Below are 27,210 nucleotides of genomic sequence, written 5' to 3'. Positions count from 1 at the left end.
ACGAGACTAGACAACAAGAACACAAAAATCCAAAAATGCTAAACAATCCTCCATGCATAACCCATTTTCGCATACGCCATAGCAGACAGGAGCTCGAATTCGAGCTCAAGTCCATCGTCTCAGGCTCACACATACTCCGCCAGCTTCTCCGTCACGGCCTCGATGACATTGCGCTGGACATCTTCCATGGAGCCCTGAACGTTGATCGTCATAGCATCCCACTCGCCCTTGGGCTCTTCCAGCGCAGCCAATTGCGACTGGACCATGCTGCTCTTCATGTAGTGGGATTGGCGCTGGGTGACGCGCTGCAGGAGGACATCCTCGTCGAGCTTGAGGTAGACGAAGTGGATGCGGACGGAGGAAGAGCCGTAGGCAGCGACGCGCATGACGTCCCGGTACTTCCGCTTCAGAGCGGAGCAGGCGACGACGACTCCGGCCGGTGGGTGGAATTTGTTGCTTTCCGAGGGGGAGAGGGCGTCGATGGCGGCTTGTCGGAGGGAGATCAACCAGTCCCAGCGGTCTGCGTCTGTGAGGGGGGTTCCTTCGCCCATTTTCTCTTTATTGGCGGCTGGGTGGTACTGAGAGCTCTGTTAGATGGAGACTTGGGAGGCCTGGAAAGGGGGAGAGAGGGTGGTCTTACGTCGTCGCCTTCCAAAAAGGGAACCCCGAGTTCATTGCGCAGGACATTGCCGACGGTGCTCTTGCCGCAGCCTGCTGGGCCGGTGACTACCCAAATGTGTTGCACGTGGGCTGGATTGGTAGGGTTCTCTTGCAGTACGGAGGTGGCGGTTCCATTGGAGAGATCGGGCATGATGCGCGCCTTGTCTACTTGGGGAGGCTGAGGGACGTTCTCCTGCGGAGAGCATGTTGAAGAGGCGGTTGGGGATATTTTGGGTTTGGAGATTTCCACGGTTACAGACTGGAGTCGGATGACGCGGGTGATACGTAAGGAGTTATATGCAAAGTAGGAAGTTGAGAGAGAGAGGAGAAATGCGCAAGAAAGGCTGAAAAGAAAAGGGGAAGACTGAGGCCAATAGTTGAGTATTTAAGGAATTAAGTATGACGGTGGGTCGGGTAAAAAAAGATTCAGAAGCCGAGTGGGGGAGTTACGGCTATTGCTCTTTTCCTTTCTTCTTCTTCTTCTCTCTCTTTTTTATATTGACTCCCTCACATCTCTTTGGGCACTCACCGTCCTGGCACAGATATATATATGTCCAATCTGCCCAGGATCAGGGTTGGTGGTGTGTCACTCGACCTGTTCGCTTCCATCTTCGATCTGATGTCACAGGGAAAGATGCAACCCCCACGCTAACAAGTCACCGCTATGTGTGGTTTTTGGATCTTCCCTGCCCTTGAACTTGACGAAGCCTACGGAGTACCAAAACATCCCACTCGGCTTCTCTCGATACGTCACTTTTTAATTATCCCGTGCCGAATTGCCTCCGAGTCCGAGTGTATACACTTATACTCCGAACCCCCCACACTCTGGGAGATCCACATTACCCGACACTCAATCCCGGTGTTACCTGCAACTTCAATCACGAGGGCTCCGGGGATTCTTGCCTTGAATCGGACGGGGAATATTGCCTCTTCCGATAGGCTTCCGGCCCCCTAGAGCCCGCATGGACACGCTCTGACCATTCGGATTGCCCCTTTGAATCCGGGGAAGATGGATTCCTGCGGGGTAAGAAGCGCAGCCCTTACTTCCAGTCGGATCATCTCCGGATAATTATCCAGGTCCTGTGGACTCCGTCCTCTGCCAGTCTCATACGGGATGTGGGCGGGAAGCGGATTCCGAAGCCGTCGTTATCCGTGTGCTGGCGGTGGCGGGTGACATCTCAGAATCGACGAGTGTCAAGTGTATGCCCAATCGGTGAGAAAGAGCCCAACTGGTCAACTGGAGAATGGCTGGGGATCTTGGGAATGGTCAGGGCTTGAACTCGTAGAATCCCACCTGTCCGAAGTAAATAAGCACGCCCAATAGCCCAATAGCCCGATCACAGAGCACAGAGTTCGGTACAATCACGTCAACCTGGGACGAACATGATTGACGGGGTGTACAAATAGAAAGCAGCTGCAATGCAGTGGAATGCATTTGATTCCTCATTAAAATGAAATTGGTGAAGAAAGAGAAGAAGCGCAAAGACCAAAGAGCAAACATGACCGTCGTCATTGCTAGGGCGGTGAGCCATCCCGCCAGGCCACCGCGACAGCTTCCAATCATCAAAGCTCCGACATATTGGGGTGCATCTGGCCCAATCGCATAATGGCTTCTCTCTTTTTCTCCGCCCCTGTCGATATCGATGTCGTCCTTGAGGATCTCGATGAGCGCCAGACCGTCGATGTCAAGCTCGATAAGGGTCATCGCGAGCGGGTCCCGCTGTACATGGACGGCGAGTCCGTGAAGGGTGCCGTGACCGTGAGACCCAAGGATGGCAAGCGACTAGAGCACACCGGCATCAAGGTGCAATTCATCGGCACAATCGGTACGTCACTCTGTCTGGCTCTTCCGTCCTATCACCGTACTGACCTCCCGCTCCGGTAGAGATGTTCTACGACCGAGGCAACCACTATGAATTCCTGTCCCTGGTCCAAGAGCTCGCTGCTCCCGGCGAGCTGCTCCACCCGCAATCGTTCCCCTTCAACTTCAAGAACGTCGAGAAGCAGTACGAGTCTTACAATGGTATCAACGTCAAGCTGCGCTACTTCGTCCGAGTGCTGGTCTCGCGCCGCATGGCCGACGTCGTCCGCGAGAAGGACCTCTGGGTGTACTCCTACCGCATGCCGCCCGAGAACAACAGCCCGATCAAGATGGACGTCGGTATCGAGGACTGCTTGCACATCGAATTCGAGTACTCCAAATCCAAGTACCATCTTAAGGACGTGATCGTGGGTCGCATCTATTTCCTGCTCGTGCGGTTGAAGATCAAGCATATGGAGCTGTCTATCATTCGTCGGGAAACGACTGGTTCCCCACCAAACCAATATAATGAGAGTGAGACGCTGGTGCGCTTTGAGGTATGTCCTGCTCGATCGACCTGGATGAGTCTGGGGTATTCAGATACAATGGCCGATATTGACACATATGCAGATTATGGATGGTTCGCCATCGCGAGGTGAGTTAAAATGAGACTGGCTCCCGGACACCTTGGACCACAGCTCAACTATAGCTGCGGGAGAGCTACTACACCAATGGGGCAGCATAACTGATCATCACATAGGTGAAACCATTCCGATTCGTCTGTTCCTCGGTGGATTCGATCTGACACCCACGTTCCGCGATGTTAACAAGAAGTACTCAACGAGGTACTACCTCAGTCTAGTGCTGATCGACGAAGGTAAGTTGCTCGATTGCTTGCATTGTGCAAATTGCATTACCCGATCCTCCCACCAAACCCCGCAAAGCCTCAGAATCATGGACCATGATGCATCAATTCATGCGGAGCCCCAGATGATCAATAGCCGACGGCAATTGAAATTACCCCAAACACCGGCTCAGACTCGGCCCGGGGAGGAAGTTCGCTCTGCCGATTCTCTCCCGTCCCCCAACCCGAACCCCCACGCTAGACTCGGTCCTTGACCCACACTCCACATTTCTTGCATAAACCACTATCTGTTCACTACTAACTGCACCCAGACGCCCGTCGCTACTTCAAGCAGTCCGAAATTGTGCTCTACCGCCAAGCCCCCCGAGATCGCCCCGAACGCTCAGATCGCACAGCAGCAGCAGATCCAGCAGCAGATGCTTCTCGAGCAACAGCGCCAGCAGCCTGCTCTGCCACCGGGCTCAGCGACCGCTGGCCCTGGAAGGGAATCCGCGCCCCTTCGCCAGGAACCTCAGCCGGTCCCTGCGCCCGCAGCATAGACTCTCATCCCCCTTTTGTCCGTCTTCCTCAGTCCTTGCGGATCTGCTACTCTATACCCGCCCCTCGTCTCTGATCCGATTTATTCGTTACCTTGTCAATGTCGAAAGACACTCTTTTACGCACGCCACAATATCACTGTAGTTTAAGCTGTTTCCCTTTGGATCCTCACCTCGAATAGAAATCAGGGACTCACACGTCCCCGAGTACTACATCATGCATATTCCTTTTGGATGGGAGGGAGGAAGCGCCGTTGACCTTGACGTTTAGATAAAGCACTTGAGCGGTAGACGTAGTATTCGAAGTCGAAACCAAAGGACAGTTACGAGATCAAGAATCAAGAATCAAGATCAAACCGAAGCATGGCTTGTCATAAATGCTATACACACTCTATAATATTGACAAGTTATTTCTCGCTACCACTAGCGGTTTCAACAGAGAAGGAGTAATGGTCTACGTAAATCCACAGGATTCACCCAGGCCCGACAACTAATATTCAAACCGTCCAATCTCCTGCAACACCTTCCCAAGCGCCTGAAGAATGCGACCATCATCTCTCTCCTTACCAGCAACCTGCACAGCACGAACAACAAGCGGGTAAATCCACTCCAGATGCTTACGGTAGTGCGTAGGGACATCCACCTCAGAAGTCGAAACAGTCTTAATAGTCGATGGGTCAGGGATCGCCGAAGGCTCACTTCTCAACTGAACCAAATGATCGAGAAGATGGATGAGGGCCTTTCGAGCAGGCGTAGGCTGCGGCATCAAGCCGCGCAGGGGCTGATCTGCGATATAAGACTTGAGCGAGACAGCGCAGCGCAAGAGGAGATAAGGCGAGATGGAGCGGGCTAGCAGGACGCGGGGACCAGTTCCTGTCTCTGCGGTATCTTTCTCAGCTGCTGCGAGTTCGAAGAGCGTATCGAGCAAGACGTAGGCGATGCCTGGTCGGAGAGTTGGGGGTGGGTCGAAGGTTCGTCCTGGGCGGATGGCGTAGAAGTCTTGCAGGGGGTTTTCGATGCCGGATTTAGGAAGGTCGAAGCGGAGGGGGGCGTAGATGAATGAGGAGCGGAAGAGGGTGCGGGCGAAGTCGCGACGGATGGGGTCTGGGATGGCTGGGTTGCCGAGGGATGGGAGGATGATTGTCTTGAGGCGCGTGAAGGCTTTTATGTCGAAGTCTTCGTCGGAGGCGATACGGGTGTTGGGAAGTTGCTGGGTTTGGAAACCGCGGGCAGAGACTATCCCGTTGGTGATTTCGACGACGCGGGACCAGAATTCGGAGATTTCAGACTCGGCTGCTTTGCTGTATTGGCTTTCGGCGTAGGGGACTGCAACTTGTAGGATGTTGAGGGATGCTGTTGTGGCTCGTTGCCAGAGGAAGGGCTCGCGGTCTTTGCCTTGCCATGTGTACTTCTGTGCGATTGGAGCACTGAGGTGTTTGAGAGTTTCTGCCAGAGCTCCGTTCGTGAAGACGTCCTGCTTGATGCCGAATTCGGCAATGTACCAGTTCACAAGGTCGATAGAGCTCTTGGAAAATGCCACAAACGCTGGTTTTCTAGTATCACTTCCGGCGCTCCACCTCGAATGTGCTGAACCAGAAAGCTCGGCAAGACACAAGAGGATCGCTGCTTGAGACTCTTCTTTCTCTAAGCAGAGAGTCTTGATGCAATCGGTAACTAGTGCTTGAAGAGCCGATGGCCTGTCGATATCCGGGGAGTAGCGCGGAGCGACCGAGTTCCACACAAGCAGACGAAGGTGGTGCAGAACCTTTTCGATATGTGTCGTAGTCAACTGATCTTTGTAGAGACGATATACTTGCTGGAAAGATTGCAGGTAGGCCAGAGCAGAATCCTGGTTGGGGTGGTCGAGGTCAAGCACAGTCTCATCCCCAGCAGGGTGTGCATTTGCCCAAGCAAGCCAAGCACATTCAAGAGCTTCGTCACTCAGTTGACCGGCGGTTTGTACTCGAAGGAGAATCGCCGATAAGCTGGAGAACGTCGCTTCATTGAGTTCCAAGATGTGCAGATCATTCAGTTTTTGCCAGTATGTCAAAAGTCGCTTCCAAGACTGATCAAACTTCTCGTCGCGGACAAGAGTTTCGAAGAAGTTCGTGATCAAATTGGACGATCCCTTGATCATGACGACTGTCGTGTCTACCCATGACTTGAATTCATCGGACTTTGCCTGGCTCTGCTTGCTCTTTGCTTCAAGAAGAGTGGCGACGATTCCTTCGGTCATCTTGAAAACAACCATGTTCAAACAGAGACGCCACGCCATTGGGGAGAGCTGCTGCCCATAGGCGTCGAAAATACGGAGCAAGGTATGCACCGCGCTGTTCCTGATTTCTGGTCTGCTGTCAGACGTGATATCCACGATACGAAGCAACAGCAATAACCACAAAGAGTTCCGAGAGACGGACGGATCTTCATTGCGAGCTAGTCTAGCCAGCTCTTCCTCGCTGATGGAGGGATCGACATGATCGACTGAAATCTGCTCGATCTGGCCTTGAAGGAAATCAGACACATTCCAGAAGAAAGAAGTAGTCGTGAGCGATATGTTAAAGTCTTGGGTCTGGGACGCAAAACTGGAGAAGGCGTTCACGAGGCTCAAGAGGCATGACGCTGGAAGCAAAGAGAGGAAGTCGGAAGCAACAAGGTGCAGAGATTTATAGGCAGTGCGAACCAGGCGAGGGCCCGCTGGAAGAGCTGATGGTCTACGCTGTAACGCGTGTGTAGGCTGATCAAGAGTCTCAGGCTGTGTGATAGGTTCGAAGACACCAGATATCAGATCGAAGATGAGATGCCACCCATCCACGAAGGTTTCTGCGTATTGTTCCAAAATGTTCCGAAGCACCTCCAAGCTCTGTTCGTGGATTTCGATCACGGTTATTGGCAGAGACTTGGACGTGTGCAAGTCGGACGAATATAGCGAAGTAACTTGGTCTTTCAACGTCTGCAAGTTCCTCGTCTGTAACTCGTTGTATACTTTCTCGTCGTCCACGTCTCTTCGTCTCATTGTTGAGAAAACAAGTGAGCTCAAAATTGCGCTTGCTTGAAGACGAAGGTTTGGGCTAATGGTAGTGTTTGCGGAAGCTGAAATCAGACTCTGCGTTAATAGCCCCCATGCTTGGTTGTCATTGGCTTCGAGCGAAGAGAACCTCTCGAGGTTGGCGTTGGCCAGCTCGTTTGCCTTATCGAGAACAAACTTGAGCTCGTCGTCTTGCATCCTGAACTTTCCAACGGTGTGTGACACCCGTCGGGCGGTTTGATGAATGCGTCCGCCGCTTTTGGAGGATTGCGGCGAACGAGGCATTTCTGAGACTTCCTTCACATCCTCTTCTTGACGATGATGTTCAGTGAATGTCGATAGGTTCAACAGCGCGAGTAAGATTTCCTGGAAACATTCACCAGGGAGATCACTGGTGGTTTCTAGCATCTTGCTAGACGCCGCTTGAACAGCAATTACTTCGGTTCCGAGGTTGGCAATTGGAACATCGTTCCCCGGTGTCAGTGGCGCCTCTCCGGTTCCACTGGCTGATTTCACCATTGCACTCGAAGACATTCCGATCACCAATCCGGTGTACTGAAGTGTCTCGAAGATGATGGACCAGGCCGACTGATCCAGTGTTGGGCCCAAAGCAATTCCCAAGTTGAGCAGGGCTCGCATGCAGAGCAAGTTTCTCGTGCTTAGAGAAACAAAAGGCCCCTCCCCTGTCGTCGCTCCAGAATATTCTGCGGAAGGGTTCGAGAGAGAGAAATCCGCACTCCGTCGCTTCTTTTGGGGTGTGTCACCTGGCTGCGACCCCGTAGTCGAGGCATTCTGAGACTTGGAGTTGCCGGCACTCACAGGAGTCGCAGCCTTTCCAAGGGTAGTTAAGAACGCGTCTCGAGGTACCGATAGCCTCAGAAGACCGGCCACATGAGCCAGCTTCTGGAATGCTCGGACGAGGTTATGGTAATACTCGTCATCCAAAGACGCTCGTAGGAAGGTAGAGCAGGCTGCAAGGACAGCGGGCCAACAGTTCTCTATGATTCCTGCACAAGTTTTGATCGCTGAATACTGAACATGAGACTGGAGGTCGAGTGGGTTGACGGGAACGTGCGATTTTCTCGTTGGTGAGCTGGGTTGTGGCCGAATAGATTCCGCTGGTAAATCCTGAGACGATCTTGCAGAATCAGGTCCTTGGGTCGGACTAAGGAGGCGGTTCTTGCGCATTTGTTTCCGATCCGGAACTGTCAGTGGAAGAATAAACTTTGCAAGGCCTTCAGCAAAGCTGCTGATGCAGTTGAGAACCAAGCTGTAGATGTAGGTCTCCGGTGCCACGGGTGGGTCAGTCTTGTCAAGGAGCTCGATGTATGGTGTCCGAACAACACTCCATTGGGTGCTAATTCCAGGAACCTTGAGTTCGCTGGGAGGAACGGTTGAGCCAATGACACCAGCCACACCTCCTGTTTCAAGAGTGATCTGGTCCTCGGTAGTGGACCTTGTGTGATCTGCCCGTAGCGGTACTGTCGACTGATTACTGACCCCAATCAAAGCGGGCTTCTCTGAGGCCAGTCGAACCAGCGCGGCCATGTGGTCACGAAGAATATTCTTTCGTCCCTCTTCGCCATCATACAATGTGTATATCAATCGCACTACACCAGGCTCGGAGTATAACCCTCTGAATATTTCCATGCACAGCAGTCGCTTCCAAGGCGCCGTTGAATCCGGCTCAGCAAGATGTGTGATGAGACTGAGTGCCATCTCGCATTCTGCCGTCAGAAGAGACATATGACGCTTCAAAAGCACGAGCAGAATTCGCGAGATACGCACGCTTTGGGCGAATGAAGATCGCTCAGAAAGACAGCGGACCGCCAGGGGTAAAAGGCGAACGCGTAGCACTTGCGAGAGCTCGGGATGTCCCACAAAAAGACGTCCACTATTCAAGAGAATACTCTCGATGAGTTCCAGGACGAAATTTGGTGATAGGGTTCTTGAGCGCAGAAACTGCAGTGGCTCGCCATCAATCAGACGACATAGATCATCTAGTACCAGCAGTGCGTCGTAGGCAAAATAGCCGACGTCAAGCGACCGGCCGTCGACCTTGATGGTAGTTGTAATTTTCTCGTCATTGGGGAGCTTATCTTCGCTGAAAACCCGTTCAAATGTCGAAACTACTAGCTGTTGAAGAGTCGCAGCCGCAGTGCTGGAGACTGCAATGGTTTTGCTTGCTTGTAACGTGGCACATATTTCCAATGTGTCTGCAAGCAGCTGCCCGCTCAGATCGTTTGAGTAGAATTGCAACAACGAAGGCAAGGACTGTAGGATCTTCAGTTGAATATCAAGGCCTTTGATCTGTCAGTATGGACTGTTCAAGTAGACATGGTACCGAGGTCCTGGGGATTTACTTAGGCCTGTTGTTTCTTTTAACCCTCCTATAACATCTTTGAGGCGAGTCGAGGGCAGTGATCGCGATGCAATCAACCTTTGCAAACAAATGACCGCTATGCCGGCTAGTTTTGCATGGCGAGTATGACACGCAATGATGAATGGCTCCACGAAGTGTGGCTTGCGGACAAGGTCTGGAAGTTTAGCAAATTGCTAACATCTTTGATATGTGACCACTAACCTGCTGCTATTTGAGCCTCCGATGTTGAAGGCAGGGCTTTAAGCTCATTCAATGATTGTTCAGCGGCCTAGTCTTCGGGTCAGTGGATTCGACCGGTATACCCGGGGTGGAATACCAACATTTCGCAAATCGGAGTTTTTCCTCTTGGATTCTTGAATCAAATTGGTAATCTCAGTCTGCAAGAATTGAGAGGACATTTTGAAAGGGTTTGATCACAGCATGACCAGCGCTGATTGCTGTCAACAATTAAGGACGCGTTCAGTGGATCAGAGTGGCCAGTGAGGATCGGGCTGTCAGAGGCCAAGTCTGTCTGACCGATAGAGTTAATTGCAGCGATCCTCCACAGCCAGCAAAAGATAAATGAACGCGTTGGAATTGACCAGCTGGACACATCGGCCGTTTACGCACTTCCCCGTAAGGACCCAGTCCCCACCGCCTCACTATTCTGCACCCGCCAAGACTTGTCAACGTCACGCTTTCTACTTTCTCGTGTCAAACACACACACATTCTACCTCTATCTCACATACATGACCTAAAGAGGAGTTTGGCAAAGTTGACAGCTCAAGCCCGATGAAAGGCTGGAGGGTGTTTGCCTAGCAGTCAGCCAAATGCCCAGGTGTACACTCCCGACCACCTCATGCCCAAACTACTGACTTCTTTCTATAGGATCTCGTGCCAAAAGATCATCTCCAGTCGTTGTATAAAGCTGACCAAGATATTAGGCTTTTCAAGCATCTGCCATTCTCTCATATACATACACACTTGGGAGTAATGGGGCACTTACATCTTCCATGTCCAAAAATGTCCTTTCGGGGGTCTTCTTTTGTTACCATCATTCAAAACATCCTTCCAACCCTATAGTTTCTCCATAAACTTGGGAAATAAGCCGATAAGCCGTGGTCTTATCCGCTGACGGGGGCAGGATCATTGCTTTATTAGCAGTGGAGACGCCAACCGCAAGGTGTGGAGTATTAGTCGTATGATCAAAGACCTGTGGGTTCCCTGGAAATCTTCATTCAGGAGACTCTTGGTCTGTCAGGTGGCTAGACAACCTTTTATGGATGACTGCAAGCCGATGCCATAGAGTATGTAGTATTGTAAGTCGTTCGGCTGTTTCTTGGTGATATCAGAAGCAGACAAAGGCATCTCGCTCTGACAAAGTCAACCGCTCTTCAAATACTAGTATTGGAGATCATGAAATGATCCCAGTATGTCCAATGGTAGTGAGATAGGAGAAGCATGAGGCTCAAATGAAGAATCCACCTCAAAGAATCAATGCCAAGCCTTGGTGCTTTAGTCATCGCATTTGACCGCCGGGCGCCCGCAGTGCCCCTCTTGTCGCAACATCCCTCTTGTTTTTGGTCCCCGTCATCGTGACATTCGCAAATTTCCAACCCACTGTTCCTATCATGAGTGCTAAAGTCCCAAGAAATTTCCGACTCCTTGAGGAGCTCGAGAAGGGCGAGAAGGGTCTGAGTGCAGGTACGATTGGGTCTCGCGACCTCCGACAATGTCCGATTCCAGTTCACTGACGTATCCGGTTTTTTTACGATTTTAGATGCTTGCTCATATGGTCTCGCTGATGGAGAGGACATGATGATGAGCAACTGGAATGGCACTATCCTTGGCCCTCCCCACGTGAGTTGCTGTTCGATATCGCCGGTTGGACTCTATCGCTAAACCACCAGCAGAGTGTCCATGAGAACCGCATATACAGCGTGAACATCCACTGTGGACCTGAGTACCCCGACACTCCTCCTACCGTTCAATTCGTTTCCCGCGTCAACCTTCCCTGCGTGGACCCCAGAACCGGAAAGGTATCAAGATCTGTGACCCGGACACACGACCATTGTTGATTGATTGTCAAATAGGTCGATGCGACAAAGTTCCCGACTCTCGCGACTTGGAAGCGAGACTTCACCATGGAAACCGTTCTGATCGAACTGAGAAGGCAAGCATCATTCATAGCCCAGGTGGTACCTAGTGCTGACTATTGTTGCTTAGGAACATGGCTTTGCCCCAGCACAAGAAACTACCCCAGCCTGAGGAGGGCTCGTCATTCTAGACAAGCCTCCATGGCCCCACACCAACTATAGTCAGAGACACATCTGGAGTATCAGGGTCGGCTTCATCTTGGGTTTCCTTACTTCTCTTTTCTTCCTCCTTTTCAACGACCCTACAGCGTGTACAGTCTGCATGAATGCATCGGCAGGGTTCTTTTCGAGTTTCAAATTTTTATTACCTCACAATTAAGTGTCTACCTCTTAAGTGTGTTCTTATGTGATGAGCATTGCGACGGGCGTCTGTTTACCAATAACAAATGATCTTCTCTGGTTGGTTTCGCTGAGCATATCCACTATGCCCACGCGTCAGAAGTACAATGGCCTATCTCAGGTTGACCTGTATTGAGATTCCCAGCTCTGTCTGGTTTCTGTTCTGCAGCTCTTATCAGCATTTGAGTATTTTCATATGATTCGCACGAGAAACCCAGCAACCCTGAGGGGCCAACTCTCGAGGGCGTCATTCTACACGCATACCAACCTTAGAACACAACGCATAAACCTTGGAATATCACAACACATCGCCTTTGAGTAAAATGAGTCGATCACAAACTTAGCCACACATGCTTGGGATACTATCTAGGGGGACGGTGGGAGGATTAGGTCAAGTGTGTTGTCATTTGAAGCTGGAAGGACGATATCTGCGCAACATATATATGGTACTGCTACCGGTGGAGACTCAACTAGCTACGCAAATGAGCAAGCTACTTGAGCAACAGTAAGGCAAAACACTGAAGTATTTAGATTCATACGCAGGTATGCTGAAAAGGCTACTGTACTCTCATATAACATACGAAAACAACACGGTAGTCATGAATTGTGACGACCTCGGGATGCATCTCACTTTAGGTACCCAATACACGGTTGAAGACTCGACGGGTCAGCGAGCGAAGGTACCTAGACGCAGGGTGAGAGGGACGAGAGTGAGTAGTAATAAACGAGGGGCTATAGACAGCAGGGAGGTCACGAGGAAAGAGCTGAACTAGGGTGAATGTGCCGAGAAGTGGTATGAGATGTTGTTGTGGACTGACTGGGGACGGCGACGGGGCGCTGTACCAAGGCACGGAGTACCAGGCGCCACACATTCATGACTACGGAGTACAGACAAACAGAGCTATAGACGAGGCACTCTTCTCCAAACGGTCGACAAGCCGGCAGCGGTTGATGAAAAGGTTTGCGTCGATCGGGGGTAGTGTAAGCCCAATGACACTGTGCATCGAGACGTGCGCAAGCACAGAGGTCAAGATGCGAGATCCAAAAATGAGAATAATCATTGATGTTACCATATAGGCAACTTTCAGAGATTAAACTGAAAAGAACAGATACTACACTTGATCTAAGCCAATAGGCAAAGAGAGCTGAAGAAGAAAGAAAAGAGAGGAAGGGCGCGGGTGTCGGCCTTGTTTTATAGCTCAGTTGACTCACTAGCGTCTACTAGCCTCGATTAAGCGAGCCAACCAGAAGCCTTAGGTGCCTTTGATCCCTTGCGTCAGAATAGCGAGCCAATCACATTCTATCTTACATCATCTATATGACGTAAAAGTCACATGCAGAAGATCGGATGGATCCAGACTGAGCATCTGAGCAACGTGATCTCACGTGCCATCCAAGGCATCCAAGGCATCAATACCATGAGCTGCCTCTCATCATCAGAATGCACAGGCATATAGTACCCAAGCAATCTGGGGTCCATCGCTTCGCCTGTAAGTCGTCTGAACCCCTCGGTCGCATTCTCATCGCTAATTGTCCACACAGGTTTATCGCTTTACCGAGCACTTCTTCATCAATGCCGTTCTCCAAAGAACGCCGCATGGCTCGATGAAGCGAGAGGGGTGGTTCAACATAGTTTCCGAAGGTACAAGAACCTACAGAGTCCGAGTCAAACCGTGAATGCCCTGCGTGCAGGCTACGAGGTTCGCCCAATGATCATGATCCAAGTTGGCCTGGTACTGACCTTTCATGTACTCAGGCTCTAGACCTTATCTTTGCGGCGCATACTGATCCGAACCACCAAGAAAAAGTCACGCGTCTGATATCCCGAGCCAAGCTTCACAGAGACAGATTTGTCGCGAAGCAAGAGAAGGCTCGATCACTAGTGCCACCTCCGCCGCCTCTGACACCCAGGGCAGCACGCAAGGCAGAGTCGATTCGTTTCCAAAATGAAACCGCCCTACGACACCCCGACGCAAAGCCGATCCTAGATCGACCAAGGCCGCTGGGGGACAAAGTACGACACGTACCTGTTCTCGTGAATTCGCGGGGAGTTCCATACCTGCGCATCAAAAAGCCCATACCACAAAACCTCAGCAACGCGATACGGTCAAAGCTCGCCATTCGATGGAGATGGATTATGCGTCGCGACAGGCTGAAGGTTGAATCGTTGTTTGCTCACGATGAGGAGGTCTGGGATCGTATTACTGGGACCCGCGATCTACCGGCTTGGACCTCGGCCACCACCAACGCGATTGAGGAGACCAAAGCCAAGATCAACGATTACGACGCAAAAAACAAGAAGCTAGCGGAGGATATGTGGATGGTTGTCCTCGCTGAAAGAGCCCTGGCCGAGGAGGAGGCAGCAGCTCTAGGAAAGCCAGAGGATAAACCAGAGCATCCGTCAAAGGAAGAACAAGGGCCAGAGCAAGCGACAAAGCCGTCGTTTTTAAAGAAACTTGGCCGCAGTCTAGGATTTTCCAACGACACTCCCAGCTCTAAGGACTGAACACTTTGTGAAAACCGGTTGTAGCCAACGAGCACATCCCAATCCCAATCAGTCAATTGACACTTTGGTGTGTGATGGCACTGGTCGTGCCTTGTTGAATGGGCCGGTCTCTCTGGTTTGGATGTCATACGAAGGCCATTGGATGCTGGTCCATCAATTATTGACCTTCCCCATGAAGACATGACGGACCACTCGCCATGTCATTTACCATCCCACTTTGTGTCTCTGGCTTCCGTGAAGCTCCAATGACACTTCCATTCCTCTAAGGGGACGATACCGTCCCTCGGACGCAATATTGCTCCTTGTACTATAGAAATGGTCCACCTGGACCATGTCAATGTATATTACTCTACTCAACCGCCCGGCCATGATCTGGGTTTCTCTAATGCCTAATGTCGAAGTCATGAAGTTGCATCAAGATGTCAATATTTGCATGAAGTAATAGTAGGTCATAAACATTTCCATGAATCAGCTCATGCGGCCACCTTGAGCTTCTCAACGGCAGGCATGGCATCATCATCTTCCTCGTCGTAATCACCCTTAGCCAGACCCTTCTCCCACAATTGTCGGCCTGTCAGCTTTTTCTCGTCCTTGGCGGTCTTCTTCTTTTTGTCTTCCGCTTCCTGTTGTTCGCGTAGCCGTGTTTCGACCTCTTGCATTTCCTTCTTGAAGTTCGCGCTCCACTGCAAAAATGACTCGACAGTTACCGCTGTGCCGTGGAACTTGCGGTTCTCTTCCTCCTCTCGCGCAGCAGCAGCTTGGTCCTTCTCGGCTTGAATGGCGTCTGCCCGCTCGGTCATGAGAAGCTCGGCGCTCTCTTTGAGGGCACTGACTAGAGTGAACACCATGGCCATACCCATGTTCTCTTCAATAGTTGGCTGGAGGGCCTCCATCAGTTGATCCCGGTCTTCCTGGACATCGAGTCGAGGATGCCGCGGAGCATTGGGCGGGGAAGTAATGTTGAGGTTGGGGCCAACATCGGGGTATTCTTCTGGATAGGCAACTTCGAGGAAGATCACAGGCGGCTCTTCTTCCTCTTCGCCATATTCGGGAACGTCTAGAGTGATGGACACTCGGTATGAAGTTTCGGAGATGTCTAGCGATTTGACCGTCAGTGGACACGCACGGATAACTGGTGCCTCCAGCGGGCTTCAGATGTAACCTACCGGTAATCTCGTCGGGGAAAATTGAGTCGAGCACCTCGCGCTCTTCAATCTGGTCTTCGCGACCCATAGCTGCTGATCCGCCGGCGGATTGGAGGGGTAGGAATTAGGGTGGTGAGGCGCAAATGTGGTATACAACACTGCGCGAAGGTAACAGGCAGATTGCAAGGCAGTAAGGCGACTGGATATTCAAACAAGATCTGAGAAGAATGCAATATAATGCCGACTCTTAGAGAAATGCAAATCAGGCGTCGTGCCAATCTTGCGGTCCCACATGCAAACCCGTCAAACAGCCGCTCCAAATTTTTGGCTGCGGAGCTTCAACTTTTTTTTAGTTCTATCAAGATACCCACTACTATTGTCATTATATTGAAACTACGCCCTTGCTCCCATTCTTGATCAACCTGCAATGGGAAAGCCCAGACCGCAAAAGAAAAAGTCGTCCAAGCCCCGCGAAAAGTCCGTCCTAGGCCCCGGTGGCTCAATCTCGAAAGGCAACATGGCTCAAGATCCTTCCAAACTCCTCGACCAAGCGACGACCCTCTTACAGACCGGCCGGGCCGATGAGGCACTCGTGCTCGCACAGCAGGCACTGGAGTTGAGCCCCGAAAATACCCCCCGCACAGCTCCCCGCTATCAATCTACTCGGAGAAATCAGTGTTGAACTCGGTGATATCGACACGGCCAGAACCTATTTCCTTCAAGCAGTCCAACTCGATCAGGATGGATCAATTCCTGAGTCAGAGGGTGGAGGCGCTGAGAAGTTCCTATGGCTCGCCCAATTGAGCGAGGCAGGTGGAAAGGATAGTGTTCTGTGGTTCGAAATGGGTGTGACATCTCTCAGACAGGCCCTACAGGGACTTGAAGGGAAGACATCACCCGAGGCGATCGCCGACATTGCGCAAAAGAAAACCAAATTGTCCAACGCACTCTGTGCCGTTGCCGAGACCTATATGACTGATCTTTCGTGAGTCCATGTTCCACCGCAATCTTGGTCAAAGCTAACAAAATCAACAGCTGGGAAGAGGACGCTGAAGCTAGATGCGAAGCTCTTATTACGGAAGCTATTACTGTCACCCCCGAAGCACCAGAGGTGCTGCAAACTCTCGCTTCCATTCGGATATCACAACTGCGCACTGAAGATGCGCAAGCCGCGCTCGTTCGCAGCATGGGAATTTGGAAGGACCTCACCCCAGGAGATGTCAACGTCCCCGATTTCGCCATCCGTATCAGTCTTGCGCGACTTCTCATGGAAGTGACGCTAGAATTCGAGGCTCTGGAAGTTCTCGAGCGCCTGATTCTCGAGGATGACCAAAGTGTTGAGGCATGGTACCTCGGAGGATGGTGTCTCTTCCTGTTAGCAGAGAAGCAACAGGCGCCTAGGGATGCGACTGCTGAAGAACTTGCCGAGTCTCCCAGACATGCATCTCTCGAGGCTAGCCGTGAGTGGCTCAAGCAAAGCTTGAAGCTCTACGGATTGCTTGAATACGAGGATGAGCGTCTCCGTGATCATGCGTTGGAGCTTGTCCAGGAGATGAACAAAGAAATTGGAGAGGACGAGGAGAGTGAGGATGAAGCCGTTGGCCCTGAAGGCGAAGGCGATGACGAAGAGTGGGAGATCGAGGCCGACTCCGACGATGAGATGGCGGACTCTTAGATACCATTACGACCACATGAGATGATGTATATGCTTCCTTTTTTCCCACTTGATACCACCCAAGAGTAGTCTGTGTTTGTGTTTCTGATTCATTGTTCTCTACTTGCGCTCTTTGACCTCTTCTTTTCTTCCCGGAACACGAAACCAACTGCCAAGGTGATATATAAAGGTCAAAGAGAGGGGCCGCGATTCTTTTTGAGAGCATCACACTCCGTACATCTTGCAGCTTTACATCTCGTACATTGCCGCAGACTTTGATATCGCCACTCGGCCCCGGATTAATATTGTCTCCGGCCATACAGTCGAGTTTTTGCCAGCGCAAGTTCACGCGAAGGAAAGAGTTGAAAGAGTTGTCTCCGTGGCTGGCAGCTCAACTCCTGCAAAATGGACTTGAAACCAGCCTCAACGGGAGAGGATTCGTTCAAGTCCCCCGTGGTCGAAGTGGAGGCCGTGGAGGCCGTGGAGGCCAACGCGGACCTCGCAGTGGATGCCATGTTCTCCGATCTGGCAACGGATAGCGAGGATTCGGACGGCTGGGACAATCTCTCGGACTGCGAAGACGCCATTCAGTTTCTACGCGACGACCAGATTCGCGACGGACTAGGTAAACTATACCCACCCTTACCCCAGATCTATCCCCGCTCTCGGAGATCGCGAACTTGGCCTAACGCGCTTTCTCCATAGTCCCCGGCGCCTGTACTCTAGAGGAGGCTACGACATATCGACAGCGCCTACATGCGATCGGAAAGGCCGCTTTTGTGGAGGAGACCATCGTCCGCGAAACGGTCACGGCCAAGAAACTATGCACGGCGTTTGGGATCGTACCCCCGGCGTTCCTCGACGGCGCGCCCGATGAGGCCTACCACTCTCTTTTGGCGATCGCGATCTCGCGCGAGTTCTCCCGACGACCTAAACTTTCCCAGTATAACACCATCGACGATGCGGTGCGACTCCTCCGCGAGTCCCGCAACATCATCGTTCTGACCGGCGCCGGTGTAAGTTTCCATGCCCAGTAGCACTTGGGAGCATTGCTTCAATTTGCCAGTACTGACTGACGCCTATACAGATCTCGACGAGCCTAGGCATTCCCGACTTCCGATCTAAAGATACCGGTCTCTACTCCAAGCTGGAACATCTGGGTCTCAGTGACCCCCAGGAAGTCTTTGATATTCAGGTTTTCCGGGAGGACCCTAGCATCTTCTTCTCCATCGCGAAGGATATTCTGCCCACGGAGAAGAAGTGGTCCCCTACCCATGGATTCATTCGACTGCTTCAGGACAAGGGAAAGCTGTTGACCAATTATACCCAGAACATTGATAACATCGAAGGAAATGCCGGGGTACTGCCCGAGAAGATGGTTCAATGTCATGGATCCTTTGCAACCGCTACTTGTGTGAAATGCCAATTCAAGGTCAACGGCGACGCGATCTTTGGTGAAATCAAAGAGGGTAATATTCCCGAATGCAGCGCCTGCAAGGAGAGAATCGCAGAAGAAGCCTTGCAACCGCAGGGACTCAAGCGCAAGCGCAGTTCCAATGGGCAGCAGAAGGACCGCAAGGTGCCAGACGATAGCTCCGACGAAGATGACTATGAAATCCCCACCCCTGGCGTCATGAAGGTGGGTACTCTCCGCATACAACCATGTCATCTCAACACTCCATACTGATCTCCTGTCCAGCCTGACATTACCTTCTTTGGTGAAGATCTTCCCGATGAGTTTGGCCAGCGTCTCATTCACCACGATCGTGAATTGGCAGATCTGGTCATTGTGATCGGGACATCACTGAAGGTAGCCCCTGTGGCGGAAGTACCAGGCATTCTACCGCGCAACATCCCACAGATCTATATTTCGCGAACTGTAAGTCATTCTTGACCTTATTGGGCCTATTCATGCTGACAGTGCCCGATAGCCGGTCTCACACACGGAGTTTGATATTGATCTCTTGGGTGACTGTGACGTGGTGGTGTCAGAACTGTCTCGCCGGGCAGGATGGGATCTACAGCATCATATGATTCCTGCCGATGAGAAGGTGGATGTTGCCACAGTGGAAGGATACGAATCACGACATGTTTTTAAGGTAGTTGGTGCATAGGGACGGAGTTTCGGTCTCAAGGGGCGTATCTTTTTGGTGTGATATCCTCTTTTTTAGTACGGTTGATTCGGATTTTGGGTCCGTTAATGAACAAATTTCCTGAAGATCTCTCCATCCCAAAATAATTACTCCCTGAGAAAATGAGAAGACTCAAAGGTGTAGAATGTGGTACTTGTAGATATCAAACTTATCGTGGAGTATATATTTTGTCCCGAGAAAAAAAAATCTACATCCGCACCCCGCCTCCAACGAACCATCACCAATAAACCACCCAACACAGATACTCCCATCATGGACTATCTCGTTCGTTTCGCTCAGACCCATGAGACTTTCAGGGTCCCGGAACTAGAAGCCTGTGCAACCATCGCGGGTGCCGAGATTGAGATCCTTTCTTACAACAAATTTGTATGAGCACACCGATGATCAAATGTCTAGAATGACCAGAGTCAAGTACTCTGAGACCAACTTGATTTTCCTAGAAGATTTGTATATCAGAATTGAGCTAACCTATCAACTAGTCTCCACACTGTGTCGTGAGATTCCCCGACGCAGCAGCAGCCTGTGCAACTATCAAGCGCACCATCCTAGCCAAGGATGTCTTTGAACTATGGGGAGAAGGCACAACCTATGAAGAACTCCATGAAGATGTCCGTCGACGCTCCCAGCACCTCTGGAAAGACTACGGTGACGCCTCATGGAGGTTCGTCTTCAACTGCTTCTCCGGAACACGCAGTGTAGAGAAGAGAAAAGAGATCATGCAATCATTCCAATACATGGGATTCACCGGGCCAATTCAAATGAAGAACCCGGACCAAGAATACTACGTGATGGAAGAGTACATCGATGATGTCGAAGCCTCATCAAACGGCGCAGCGAGAACAGAAGAGCCACGGAAAATCTTCCTTGGCCGCAGACTCGGCTCAAGCTGTCGCGAGGATATGATCACATACGACCTTAAGAAGCGCCGATATATCAGCACGACGTCCATGGACGCAGAATTGAGTCTGGTGACGGCGAACATGGCACTCGCAGCGCCGGGAAAATTGTTCTTCGACCCCTTCGTCGGCACTGGAAGTTTCATAGTTTGCGCAGCGCACTTCGGAGCTCTGACGATGGGTGCAGATATTGATGGGCGCAGCTTCCGTGGCAAAGATCGCTCAAAATTGGGCGTGTTTGAGAACTTCACCCAGTATGGAACGGAGAGCAAGTTTATCGATACGCTCACATCGGATCTCACGAACACTCCGTTCCGAAGGACTGGGTTCCTCGATGGAATTGTCTGTGATCCACCTTACGGTGTGCGCGAAGGACTCCGGGTCTTAGGAGAGCGCAAGGGGAAACCCGCTGTGAATGTCATCATTGATGGTATCCCGGCCTACCTGTATGTTTGATCATACTCCGAATTAATCTACCAGACTAACGCGCGCAGCCGACCTGGGTTCGTCCCTCCTAAGAAGCCGTACGGTTTTGAGGCTCTGCAGAATGACGTCCTCAACTTCGCGGTCCGGTCTTTAGTTGTCAATGGTCGTCTATCGATGTGGATGCCTATTACCAACGACGAGAAAGTCGAGTTCCCAGTCCCCATGCACGAGAACTTGGAGGTTGTCAGTGTTAGTATTCAGGACTTTGGAAATTGTGAGTTGGAGATTACCTTGGATGGCGAACATCGCAGAGCACTGCTAACATCACCGTAGGGGCTCGTCGATTGATCACTTACCGTCGTCTCCCCGAGGGAGAGCTTTCTGATGTGTCAATGGCTCGAAAGAAAGCCGATGACGAGGGCTATAGCGCCGATGACCTGAATGCCTTCCGACGAGTGGTATGTACTATCAATGGGAGAATCACGAGAACAATTGGCTAACGGATTGAAAAGCACATGCTTCGAGGACACGGCACTCGGGTTGTAGAAGACTTCAAAGCGTCAAAATAAAGATGAGCACTATGTGCACGAGAAGACATACCGTTTCGTCATCTCAGCAGGAGATCTGAAGGAGCGGCCACGATGATTGCGTATATTTACAAAGACCTCAAAGGGTCGCGCAGATATATGCAAGAAAGACAGAAAAAAGAGAAAACGAAATATGCAGCAGGGCACACAGCCTTACAACTTCCCCCGCTGACTCGCATCAGAAGCCAATGCAGCCAAGTCCACACCTTCATCCCTCTGGATTCGCTTGACCTCCTCAATGAGCTCAAGTCTCACATCCCGAGCCAAAATCTCCGCCTCATCATCATCGAGTTCCTCCCTCTGGCCCCGGCCGAACATAGCGAAACTCGATCTCTGATTAGCCCCAGTAGCAGGGCGGGGGATAATGTGGAAATGAACGTGAGGCACGACCTGCGCAGCTCTTTCACCTATACAAGCAATTAGTTCGAACATAAGATACCAATTCATACATAGAAATGCACGATGACATGAAGTATGAAGATCAGTCCAGTGCGATGCTCGGGTTGCGCAGTGGAATCCAATAATTTCCCGATCCGATACCGGGGATCTCTCCTTGCGCTCTGAGATCGATAGCGGAGTTGCAATTGAACACACCCGGACTATTCACAGGGAGGAAATGGTGAAAAGCAAGGGTAGGACATACCGTTGTTCTGGACCACATTCCAGTGTCTGTCTGGATCGTCCCCGAAGACGGTTTTCATGACAACCCTCGACAGAATTGGGAGCCATTTGCCGATCTGCGGAGAAAATAAGTATCGGAAGAAGATGGATGTTGCATTGTACATGTATGTGTAGATGTATTGGGGATACACATGAACATACCTCTTGTCCGGCTTGAACGCCCATGTCGCCTACGGTGTTGTAATGCTTCCTCGGGGCCACGAGGACATGTCCGCGGGTAAGCGGCATGATGTCCAAGAAAGCGAGAACATGGTCGGTGGACAGGATGAGGTGGGACAATGGTCTAGCATCAGGGTCTAAGGATGTGGGATTGATGTCCGGGTCATTGAATGGGATTGAGGGGTATGAGGACGCGATCTTGCAGAATGGACATGAGGGGCTTGGATCCATGGCGTAAAATAAAGACAATTGGGAGAAATGGAGGTATAGATCGACAGGGTAAGCGAAAGCGAAAGGTTACAAAAGGATGAAACAAAGTTGAACGGGATTTTGGGTAAACAAGAGGGGAGACCTCGGCTAGGAGCTAAGAAGCTAAGAAGCTTAATTGGAAGACATACGAAGAATCCAAGAGACATACACAACGCCAAAAGCGTAGTCCAACAAATTACCTCTCCCTGCATCTTGGTCCTTTTTTCCATCTCTCTCTTCGAGTCTCTTCGAGATCCTCCAAAAACCTCCCAGCCCAGATGTCACATTGTTCACCTTCCAAGTTCCAAGGAGCTCTTCCCACAGGGGCTCGAGGAACATTGAACATAGAAAAGACGATGTGTCACATCGGTAAGAAGTTAAAATTGCGATTTGAATGAATAAATCCCGACGCCTGGAACACGGATGACGAGAAGGTAAAAAAAGGTATCAGGGCAGACGTTGCCCATGCACGGGAAAGCCGAAGAAAAGGAAAACAATAGCACAGGACCGAGCGCCAGAACACCCCATCACAGAACACAAATGCGGAGCGCACAAATTCAATATCAAGTCGTCGTAAGAATATGCAAAGAGGTAGTCGAGACCAGCACAATGAGATGCCAACATATGTAGAAGTTCAATTTGCCTGCTCGGGGCGTCGCGAGAGCCTTGGAATAGTCATGAAAGGCGCTGACATCACCGGAACAAGGAAGCATGACATCGTAAATGGTACAATTACTGCTCGTCCTTGGCGAGCGAGTCGGCACTATCGACGTACAGGTGGTGGTACTTCTTGGCCCACTGGCGAGTCAAGATGGAAGCTAAGAGGGGTGTTAGCGGTGTACAGACAAGGAGAGACTAGGTCATGCTTACCCTTCAAGAACTTCTTGCTAGCATACTTCTTGAAGAAGGCTTCGTGGGAGACAGGGCGGTGCAGATAGTCGACCATCAGTTGGAAGACAGGCTCAATCTCCTCCTCGGTGTATCCAGAGTAGTGAGCAAGAGTAGCATCCTGACATGAAGGTTAGCAATGTTGTCAACACCAAAGCAAGAAAATACAACATACCCAATGGCCACGCTCAAGGATGAGACGAGCGAGGTACATAGCGGCAGCGGAGATGTGACTCTGAGGGTAGCCCATGAAGCGGTGATCAAGCAGACTGATTTCCATCAGGTACTTTCCGAGAGTACGGGTTTGGATATCGTAGTTGTCGGCCTTGGAGATACGGCGCAAGAAGTTCATGGGGTTAGGGAAGCTCATGTTGTACTCGAGGGTAGCAAGGACGTGACGCTCGGCGTCGAGGATTTCCTTATCGGAGAAGGTCTCATCGGCGACGTGACTGAAGTTGGCAACGTGGGGGAAAGGACCTCCTCGTACTTGGAGGCAATGAACATGGCGGTAACACCGACAAGCTGTAGACGGTCAAGGGCGACAACCTCAGCGGACAGGAAACGATCAATGATGTTGACAGCGAGGAAGAGGGTCTCGGGGAGAAGACGGAAACGGGTGTGGACTTCGATGAGCCAGTCGACAAGGATACCGCGCATCTTCCATTCGAGGTCGGGCTGGTGGTCGATGTACTCGGGGTTAGGCAGAGTGATGATCTCCAGATCCTTCAGGTATTCAAAGATTTCCACCACGTATTCGGCGGCCATCAATGGGTCATCCAGGTCCTCAGTGTCCAGATCTTGCACGGCGTCTTCGAATGCCTTCACAGTCGACTTGGTGGTCTCAACTTCTTCGGGAATCTTTTCAATAACCGGCTGTTCCTTGCGTTCCACCAGATCAGCCTTCTTGCGGGGAGGCTCATCGGCCTGCGTAGACGGTTCCTTGCTGGAAGGGCGCTTGTGTGTGGTGCTGGCGGGCTTCTTGTTGGAATCGCGGGGTTGAAGGGGAGGACGGGTGGAAGTGCGAGCCGAGTTTGTGCGGCTGACTTTCTGGATTCCTCCGGTGTGGGCGGTTGCCTTGGAGGTCAAGCCAGCCTTGCTGGCGGCAGGCTTCTTGCCGGCCTTCGCGTCGACCACCTCGGTCTTGTTGACGTTGCTCACATCACCCAGAGCGGCACGGGGGCGTTGCACTCCGGCGGTTGTGGTCGAGGTGGTTCGCTTCACTCCTAGAGTCTTCTTGCCTGCGGCAGCGGCGACGTCGGTCGTCAGGGCGGCGGTCTTGGCCCGAGTGACGCGTGCCGAGGGCCCATTCTCATCGTTCTCGTTCATCGTGCCTCGAGTGCGGAGGGTGCGAGCCTGGAGGGGAGTCAGTTTTAGTCCGATGACGAAGTTTTGAGACGATCGGATCTCAAGAATTGAGCTCCTGGATCTCAAGCAAGGACGAAAACGCGTGATGTTTAACGGTTCTAATTGCTCACCTGAGGCATCGTGGAAAGAAGAAGAAAGAAGGACGCGTAGGAATTGGAGAAAGGGGACAAGAATATAATAATTCTTGTTCTGCGGAAGGTGTCACGTCAGCATTCCGGACAGCATTGCCTCGGTGGGGACCTCATACCAGGGGATTGAGGTCTATGTGCACGTACCACGCGTGAAAATGCTGTCGTTCTGAAGCAAATGCACTGTCCGATCGGTACAGGTTGCTTGCCGACAGATGAAGATGTTATGGTAGAAGTACAAGTCCAATATCAGACTCTTGTTGACTTATGACGAGACCCGCGATTGACCCCAGCTGGCTCGCTTTAACGACGCGCGATCGGGGAAAAAAAGGTATGGCAAATAAAACAGTCACCTGGGCGATTAGTGCAGCCGGTGTTCGCACGCGATTCACAGCGAGGTTGCTGGTGGGGATGGGAAGGATGTATCTTTAAATGGAATGAGGGAAAGTGAAGAACTTGAGAGGGCAAGGCGATGTTTGGCCCTACTGGACTAGCGCGGAAAACAGGCCCAACCTGAAAGACGCCCCACCCAGTCGCGTGGATCTTGACTGAAATTGATAGTACAAGATGTTTTAACCCTATGAAATTGAAGAATGGGAGAGAGAATTCAGCAGAAAGAGAAAGGGAAGATCGAACGGAGAAGGGGAGGTTGAGATAGAAGTAGATCCAGCAATGAAGGGGAGAGGGCCCGTTTGGAGCTGTAAAGTACCGCAGTACCGCTGGTACGGGGTGGATACGCGAGGGCGCGGCGACAGCGTGGGCGTCGCGGTGCGTAAACAGTCCGTTGCGGGGCAACGAGGGCGTTTGTATCGTATTGCTCGTAAAGTATTATGTCATGGGTCACGTGAACTAGTCACTGACAGTTATAATGTGCCACACATCTGTGGCTGTGTTACTACGGTGGCTGATCTATTCCCAGATCACGTGATCAGCCTGAACTTTTTGTTTCCGTGGAGCGCAACTGTGCAGACCGAGGAGAGGAGAGCATCCGAGTCCCTATTGGTCTACGCTTTTTGGACTTGAGACTTTCTGTTCATCGACCACCGATCCAATTGATCCCTCTGCAACTGCTCTTTTAGTCCCCTCCCTCCCCAACTCATTGGCAGAAATGCTTCAAACCCGAATTGCCCTCCGGGGCATTCGGTTGCCCTTTCGGTGTCTACCCTCTCTGCCTTCACCCGTCCGTGGCTACTCGACAATCGTGAATGAGATCGAAATCCCCAAGCCCAAGCCCGTCGAAACCCCCGTCAACACCTTTGTCGATCCGAACATCTCTTTCGCTCCTCCGCCCACCCGCAGCTCGGGCGTGAACCTGCGGACCTACACTCCACGCACCCCCGGTATCAGACATTTGCGACGACCGGTCAACGACCACCTGTGGAAAGGCCGTCCCGTGCACAAGCTCACCTTCCCCAAGCGTGGTCACGCGAAGGGTGGTCGTAACAACTCCGGTCGAGTGACCGTCCGTCATCATGGTGGTGGTGCGAAGCGTCGAATCCGAACCATCGACTTCCTGCGCATGGCCCCTGGGCCACACACGGTAGAGCGCATTGAGTACGACCCGGGTCGTAGTGCCCATATCGCTTTGACTGCCAGCAAGGAGACTGGCAAGCTGAGCTACATCCTCGCAGCCGATGGAATGCGCGCCGGCGATGTGGTCCAGAGTTACATGTCTGGTATTCCCCAGGATCTATGGAACAGCATGGGAGGCACAGTCGATCCCGGTGTCCTGGCAGCCCGAACTGCCTGGAGAGGTAACTGCCTCCCCCTGCACATGATTCCCGTGGGAACCCTGATCTTCAATCTCGGATTGCGACCCGGTAAGGGAGGTCAGCTGTGCCGCAGTGCTGGAACTCACGCCACAGTCGTTGCCAAGGGCAGTGACTCGCGCCAACAAACTGTCTACGAAGAGGAAATGGAGGCCGAAAAGAAGCCCTTGACTGTGCGTGAAAGACAGAAGCAAGAGCAACAAGCCCAGCACATTACGGTCCGCCTCTCAAGTGGTGAAGTCCGTCTCATTCACAAGGATTGCTGTGCCACCATTGGTATCACCAGCAACCCCAACTACCACTACACCCAGCTCGGAAAGGCTGGTCGCTCGCGTTGGCGCAACGTTCGCCCGACTGTTCGTGGTCTGGCCATGAACGCCATGGATCACCCCCACGGTGGTGGTCGTGGAAAGTCCAAGGGTAACGTTGACCCGAAGAGTCCTTGGGGTATTCCGGTATGTATCTCCGTTTTGATTTCTATATTCACGATTCCAGTTTGACTGAGCTGACTCTCCTTTTTTTTTTTTACCAGACCAAATCCGGTTACAAGACCCGTCCCAAGTGGAAGATCAACAAGGCTGTCGTCCACGCCAGACCTCGCAACCAAGGCAAGCGTCGTCGTGGTTACAACTAAGCATAGTTCCACTATGTTATGTCTTTGAATCGCTCCATACCTCTTCACCCTATACCTCATCCCCACCGCACCGAGGATGACTGTACGATATCTTGTCTCTCACACATTCCGTGTCTCATTTTACTCCATATTGCACTATTTTTTGGGAATTTCTGGGTTGCGCACCTGATTGAAACTTCGATGGGGGCACTGTACAGTACGATGGCTCCAGATATACATTCTAAG

The 27,210-nt window shown here is 51.6% G+C and overlaps 12 protein-coding genes across 12 annotated transcripts; 7 read left to right on the top strand and 5 right to left on the bottom strand.

The window, feature by feature from the left end:
• Positions 1 to 125: 125 nt before the first annotated feature.
• On the bottom strand, positions 126 to 811 carry N7506_007034 (gluconokinase; the record flags this gene model as incomplete). Its single annotated transcript, XM_056956327.1, has 2 exons — positions 126 to 578; positions 641 to 811. 2 exons carry the CDS (start codon positions 809 to 811, stop codon positions 126 to 128), a joined length of 624 nt encoding a protein of 207 aa, XP_056810661.1.
• Positions 812 to 2,266: 1,455 nt separating this feature from the next.
• N7506_007033 (vacuolar protein sorting-associated protein 26) lies at positions 2,267 to 3,865 on the top strand (the record flags this gene model as incomplete). Its single annotated transcript, XM_056956326.1, has 5 exons — positions 2,267 to 2,486; positions 2,546 to 3,018; positions 3,092 to 3,116; positions 3,222 to 3,322; positions 3,638 to 3,865. The coding sequence occupies 5 exons, from the start codon at positions 2,267 to 2,269 to the stop codon at positions 3,863 to 3,865; spliced, it is 1,047 nt and encodes a 348-aa protein (XP_056810660.1).
• A 487-nt stretch (positions 3,866 to 4,352) lies between these two features.
• On the bottom strand, positions 4,353 to 9,668 carry N7506_007032 (uncharacterized protein; the record flags this gene model as incomplete). Its single annotated transcript, XM_056956325.1, has 4 exons — positions 4,353 to 9,190; positions 9,251 to 9,424; positions 9,472 to 9,538; positions 9,591 to 9,668. 4 exons carry the CDS (start codon positions 9,666 to 9,668, stop codon positions 4,353 to 4,355), a joined length of 5,157 nt encoding a protein of 1,718 aa, XP_056810659.1.
• Positions 9,669 to 10,881: 1,213 nt separating this feature from the next.
• On the top strand, positions 10,882 to 11,537 carry N7506_007031 (E2 ubiquitin-conjugating protein MMS2; the record flags this gene model as incomplete). The annotated part of the gene is made up of 5 exons (XM_056956324.1): positions 10,882 to 10,954; positions 11,031 to 11,110; positions 11,164 to 11,289; positions 11,344 to 11,423; positions 11,477 to 11,537. The coding sequence occupies 5 exons, from the start codon at positions 10,882 to 10,884 to the stop codon at positions 11,535 to 11,537; spliced, it is 420 nt and encodes a 139-aa protein (XP_056810658.1).
• Positions 11,538 to 13,186: 1,649 nt separating this feature from the next.
• On the top strand, positions 13,187 to 14,251 carry N7506_007030 (LYR motif-containing protein; the record flags this gene model as incomplete). The annotated part of the gene is made up of 3 exons (XM_056956323.1): positions 13,187 to 13,235; positions 13,288 to 13,445; positions 13,502 to 14,251. The coding sequence occupies 3 exons, from the start codon at positions 13,187 to 13,189 to the stop codon at positions 14,249 to 14,251; spliced, it is 957 nt and encodes a 318-aa protein (XP_056810657.1).
• Positions 14,252 to 14,724: 473 nt separating this feature from the next.
• Positions 14,725 to 15,484, bottom strand: N7506_007029 (RWD domain-containing protein; the record flags this gene model as incomplete). Its single annotated transcript, XM_056956322.1, has 2 exons — positions 14,725 to 15,347; positions 15,418 to 15,484. 2 exons carry the CDS (start codon positions 15,482 to 15,484, stop codon positions 14,725 to 14,727), a joined length of 690 nt encoding a protein of 229 aa, XP_056810656.1.
• Positions 15,485 to 15,823: 339 nt separating this feature from the next.
• On the top strand, positions 15,824 to 17,071 carry N7506_007028 (ACL4 family protein; the record flags this gene model as incomplete). The annotated part of the gene is made up of 3 exons (XM_056956321.1): positions 15,824 to 16,011; positions 16,073 to 16,381; positions 16,432 to 17,071. 3 exons carry the CDS (start codon positions 15,824 to 15,826, stop codon positions 17,069 to 17,071), a joined length of 1,137 nt encoding a protein of 378 aa, XP_056810655.1.
• A 384-nt stretch (positions 17,072 to 17,455) lies between these two features.
• N7506_007027 (putative histone deacetylase SIR2) lies at positions 17,456 to 19,164 on the top strand (the record flags this gene model as incomplete). The annotated part of the gene is made up of 5 exons (XM_056956320.1): positions 17,456 to 17,675; positions 17,756 to 18,066; positions 18,138 to 18,689; positions 18,750 to 18,929; positions 18,982 to 19,164. The coding sequence occupies 5 exons, from the start codon at positions 17,456 to 17,458 to the stop codon at positions 19,162 to 19,164; spliced, it is 1,446 nt and encodes a 481-aa protein (XP_056810654.1).
• A 291-nt stretch (positions 19,165 to 19,455) lies between these two features.
• N7506_007026 (tRNA (guanine-N2-)-methyltransferase) lies at positions 19,456 to 21,094 on the top strand (the record flags this gene model as incomplete). The annotated part of the gene is made up of 5 exons (XM_056956319.1): positions 19,456 to 19,569; positions 19,683 to 20,545; positions 20,594 to 20,799; positions 20,859 to 20,983; positions 21,038 to 21,094. The coding sequence occupies 5 exons, from the start codon at positions 19,456 to 19,458 to the stop codon at positions 21,092 to 21,094; spliced, it is 1,365 nt and encodes a 454-aa protein (XP_056810653.1).
• Positions 21,095 to 21,265: 171 nt separating this feature from the next.
• Positions 21,266 to 22,183, bottom strand: N7506_007025 (HIT family protein; the record flags this gene model as incomplete). Its single annotated transcript, XM_056956318.1, has 3 exons — positions 21,266 to 21,519; positions 21,756 to 21,849; positions 21,935 to 22,183. The coding sequence occupies 3 exons, from the start codon at positions 22,181 to 22,183 to the stop codon at positions 21,266 to 21,268; spliced, it is 597 nt and encodes a 198-aa protein (XP_056810652.1).
• Positions 22,184 to 22,933: 750 nt separating this feature from the next.
• N7506_007024 (B-type cyclin nimE) lies at positions 22,934 to 24,573 on the bottom strand (the record flags this gene model as incomplete). The annotated part of the gene is made up of 5 exons (XM_056956317.1): positions 22,934 to 23,019; positions 23,072 to 23,210; positions 23,265 to 23,538; positions 23,577 to 24,442; positions 24,565 to 24,573. The coding sequence occupies 5 exons, from the start codon at positions 24,571 to 24,573 to the stop codon at positions 22,934 to 22,936; spliced, it is 1,374 nt and encodes a 457-aa protein (XP_056810651.1).
• A 1,117-nt stretch (positions 24,574 to 25,690) lies between these two features.
• On the top strand, positions 25,691 to 26,985 carry N7506_007023 (mitochondrial 54S ribosomal protein uL2m; the record flags this gene model as incomplete). Its single annotated transcript, XM_056956316.1, has 2 exons — positions 25,691 to 26,806; positions 26,884 to 26,985. The coding sequence occupies 2 exons, from the start codon at positions 25,691 to 25,693 to the stop codon at positions 26,983 to 26,985; spliced, it is 1,218 nt and encodes a 405-aa protein (XP_056810650.1).
• Positions 26,986 to 27,210: the final 225 nt, after the last annotated feature.

This window comes from Penicillium brevicompactum, assembly GCF_028827555.1.
Source record: "Penicillium brevicompactum strain IBT 35665 chromosome Unknown utg000005l_segment0_segment0, whole genome shotgun sequence".
Lineage (NCBI taxonomy): Eukaryota > Fungi > Ascomycota > Eurotiomycetes > Eurotiales > Aspergillaceae > Penicillium > Penicillium brevicompactum.
The sequence above is the reverse complement of the archived record's forward strand: the minus strand, read 5'-3'. Positions and strand labels throughout refer to the sequence as shown.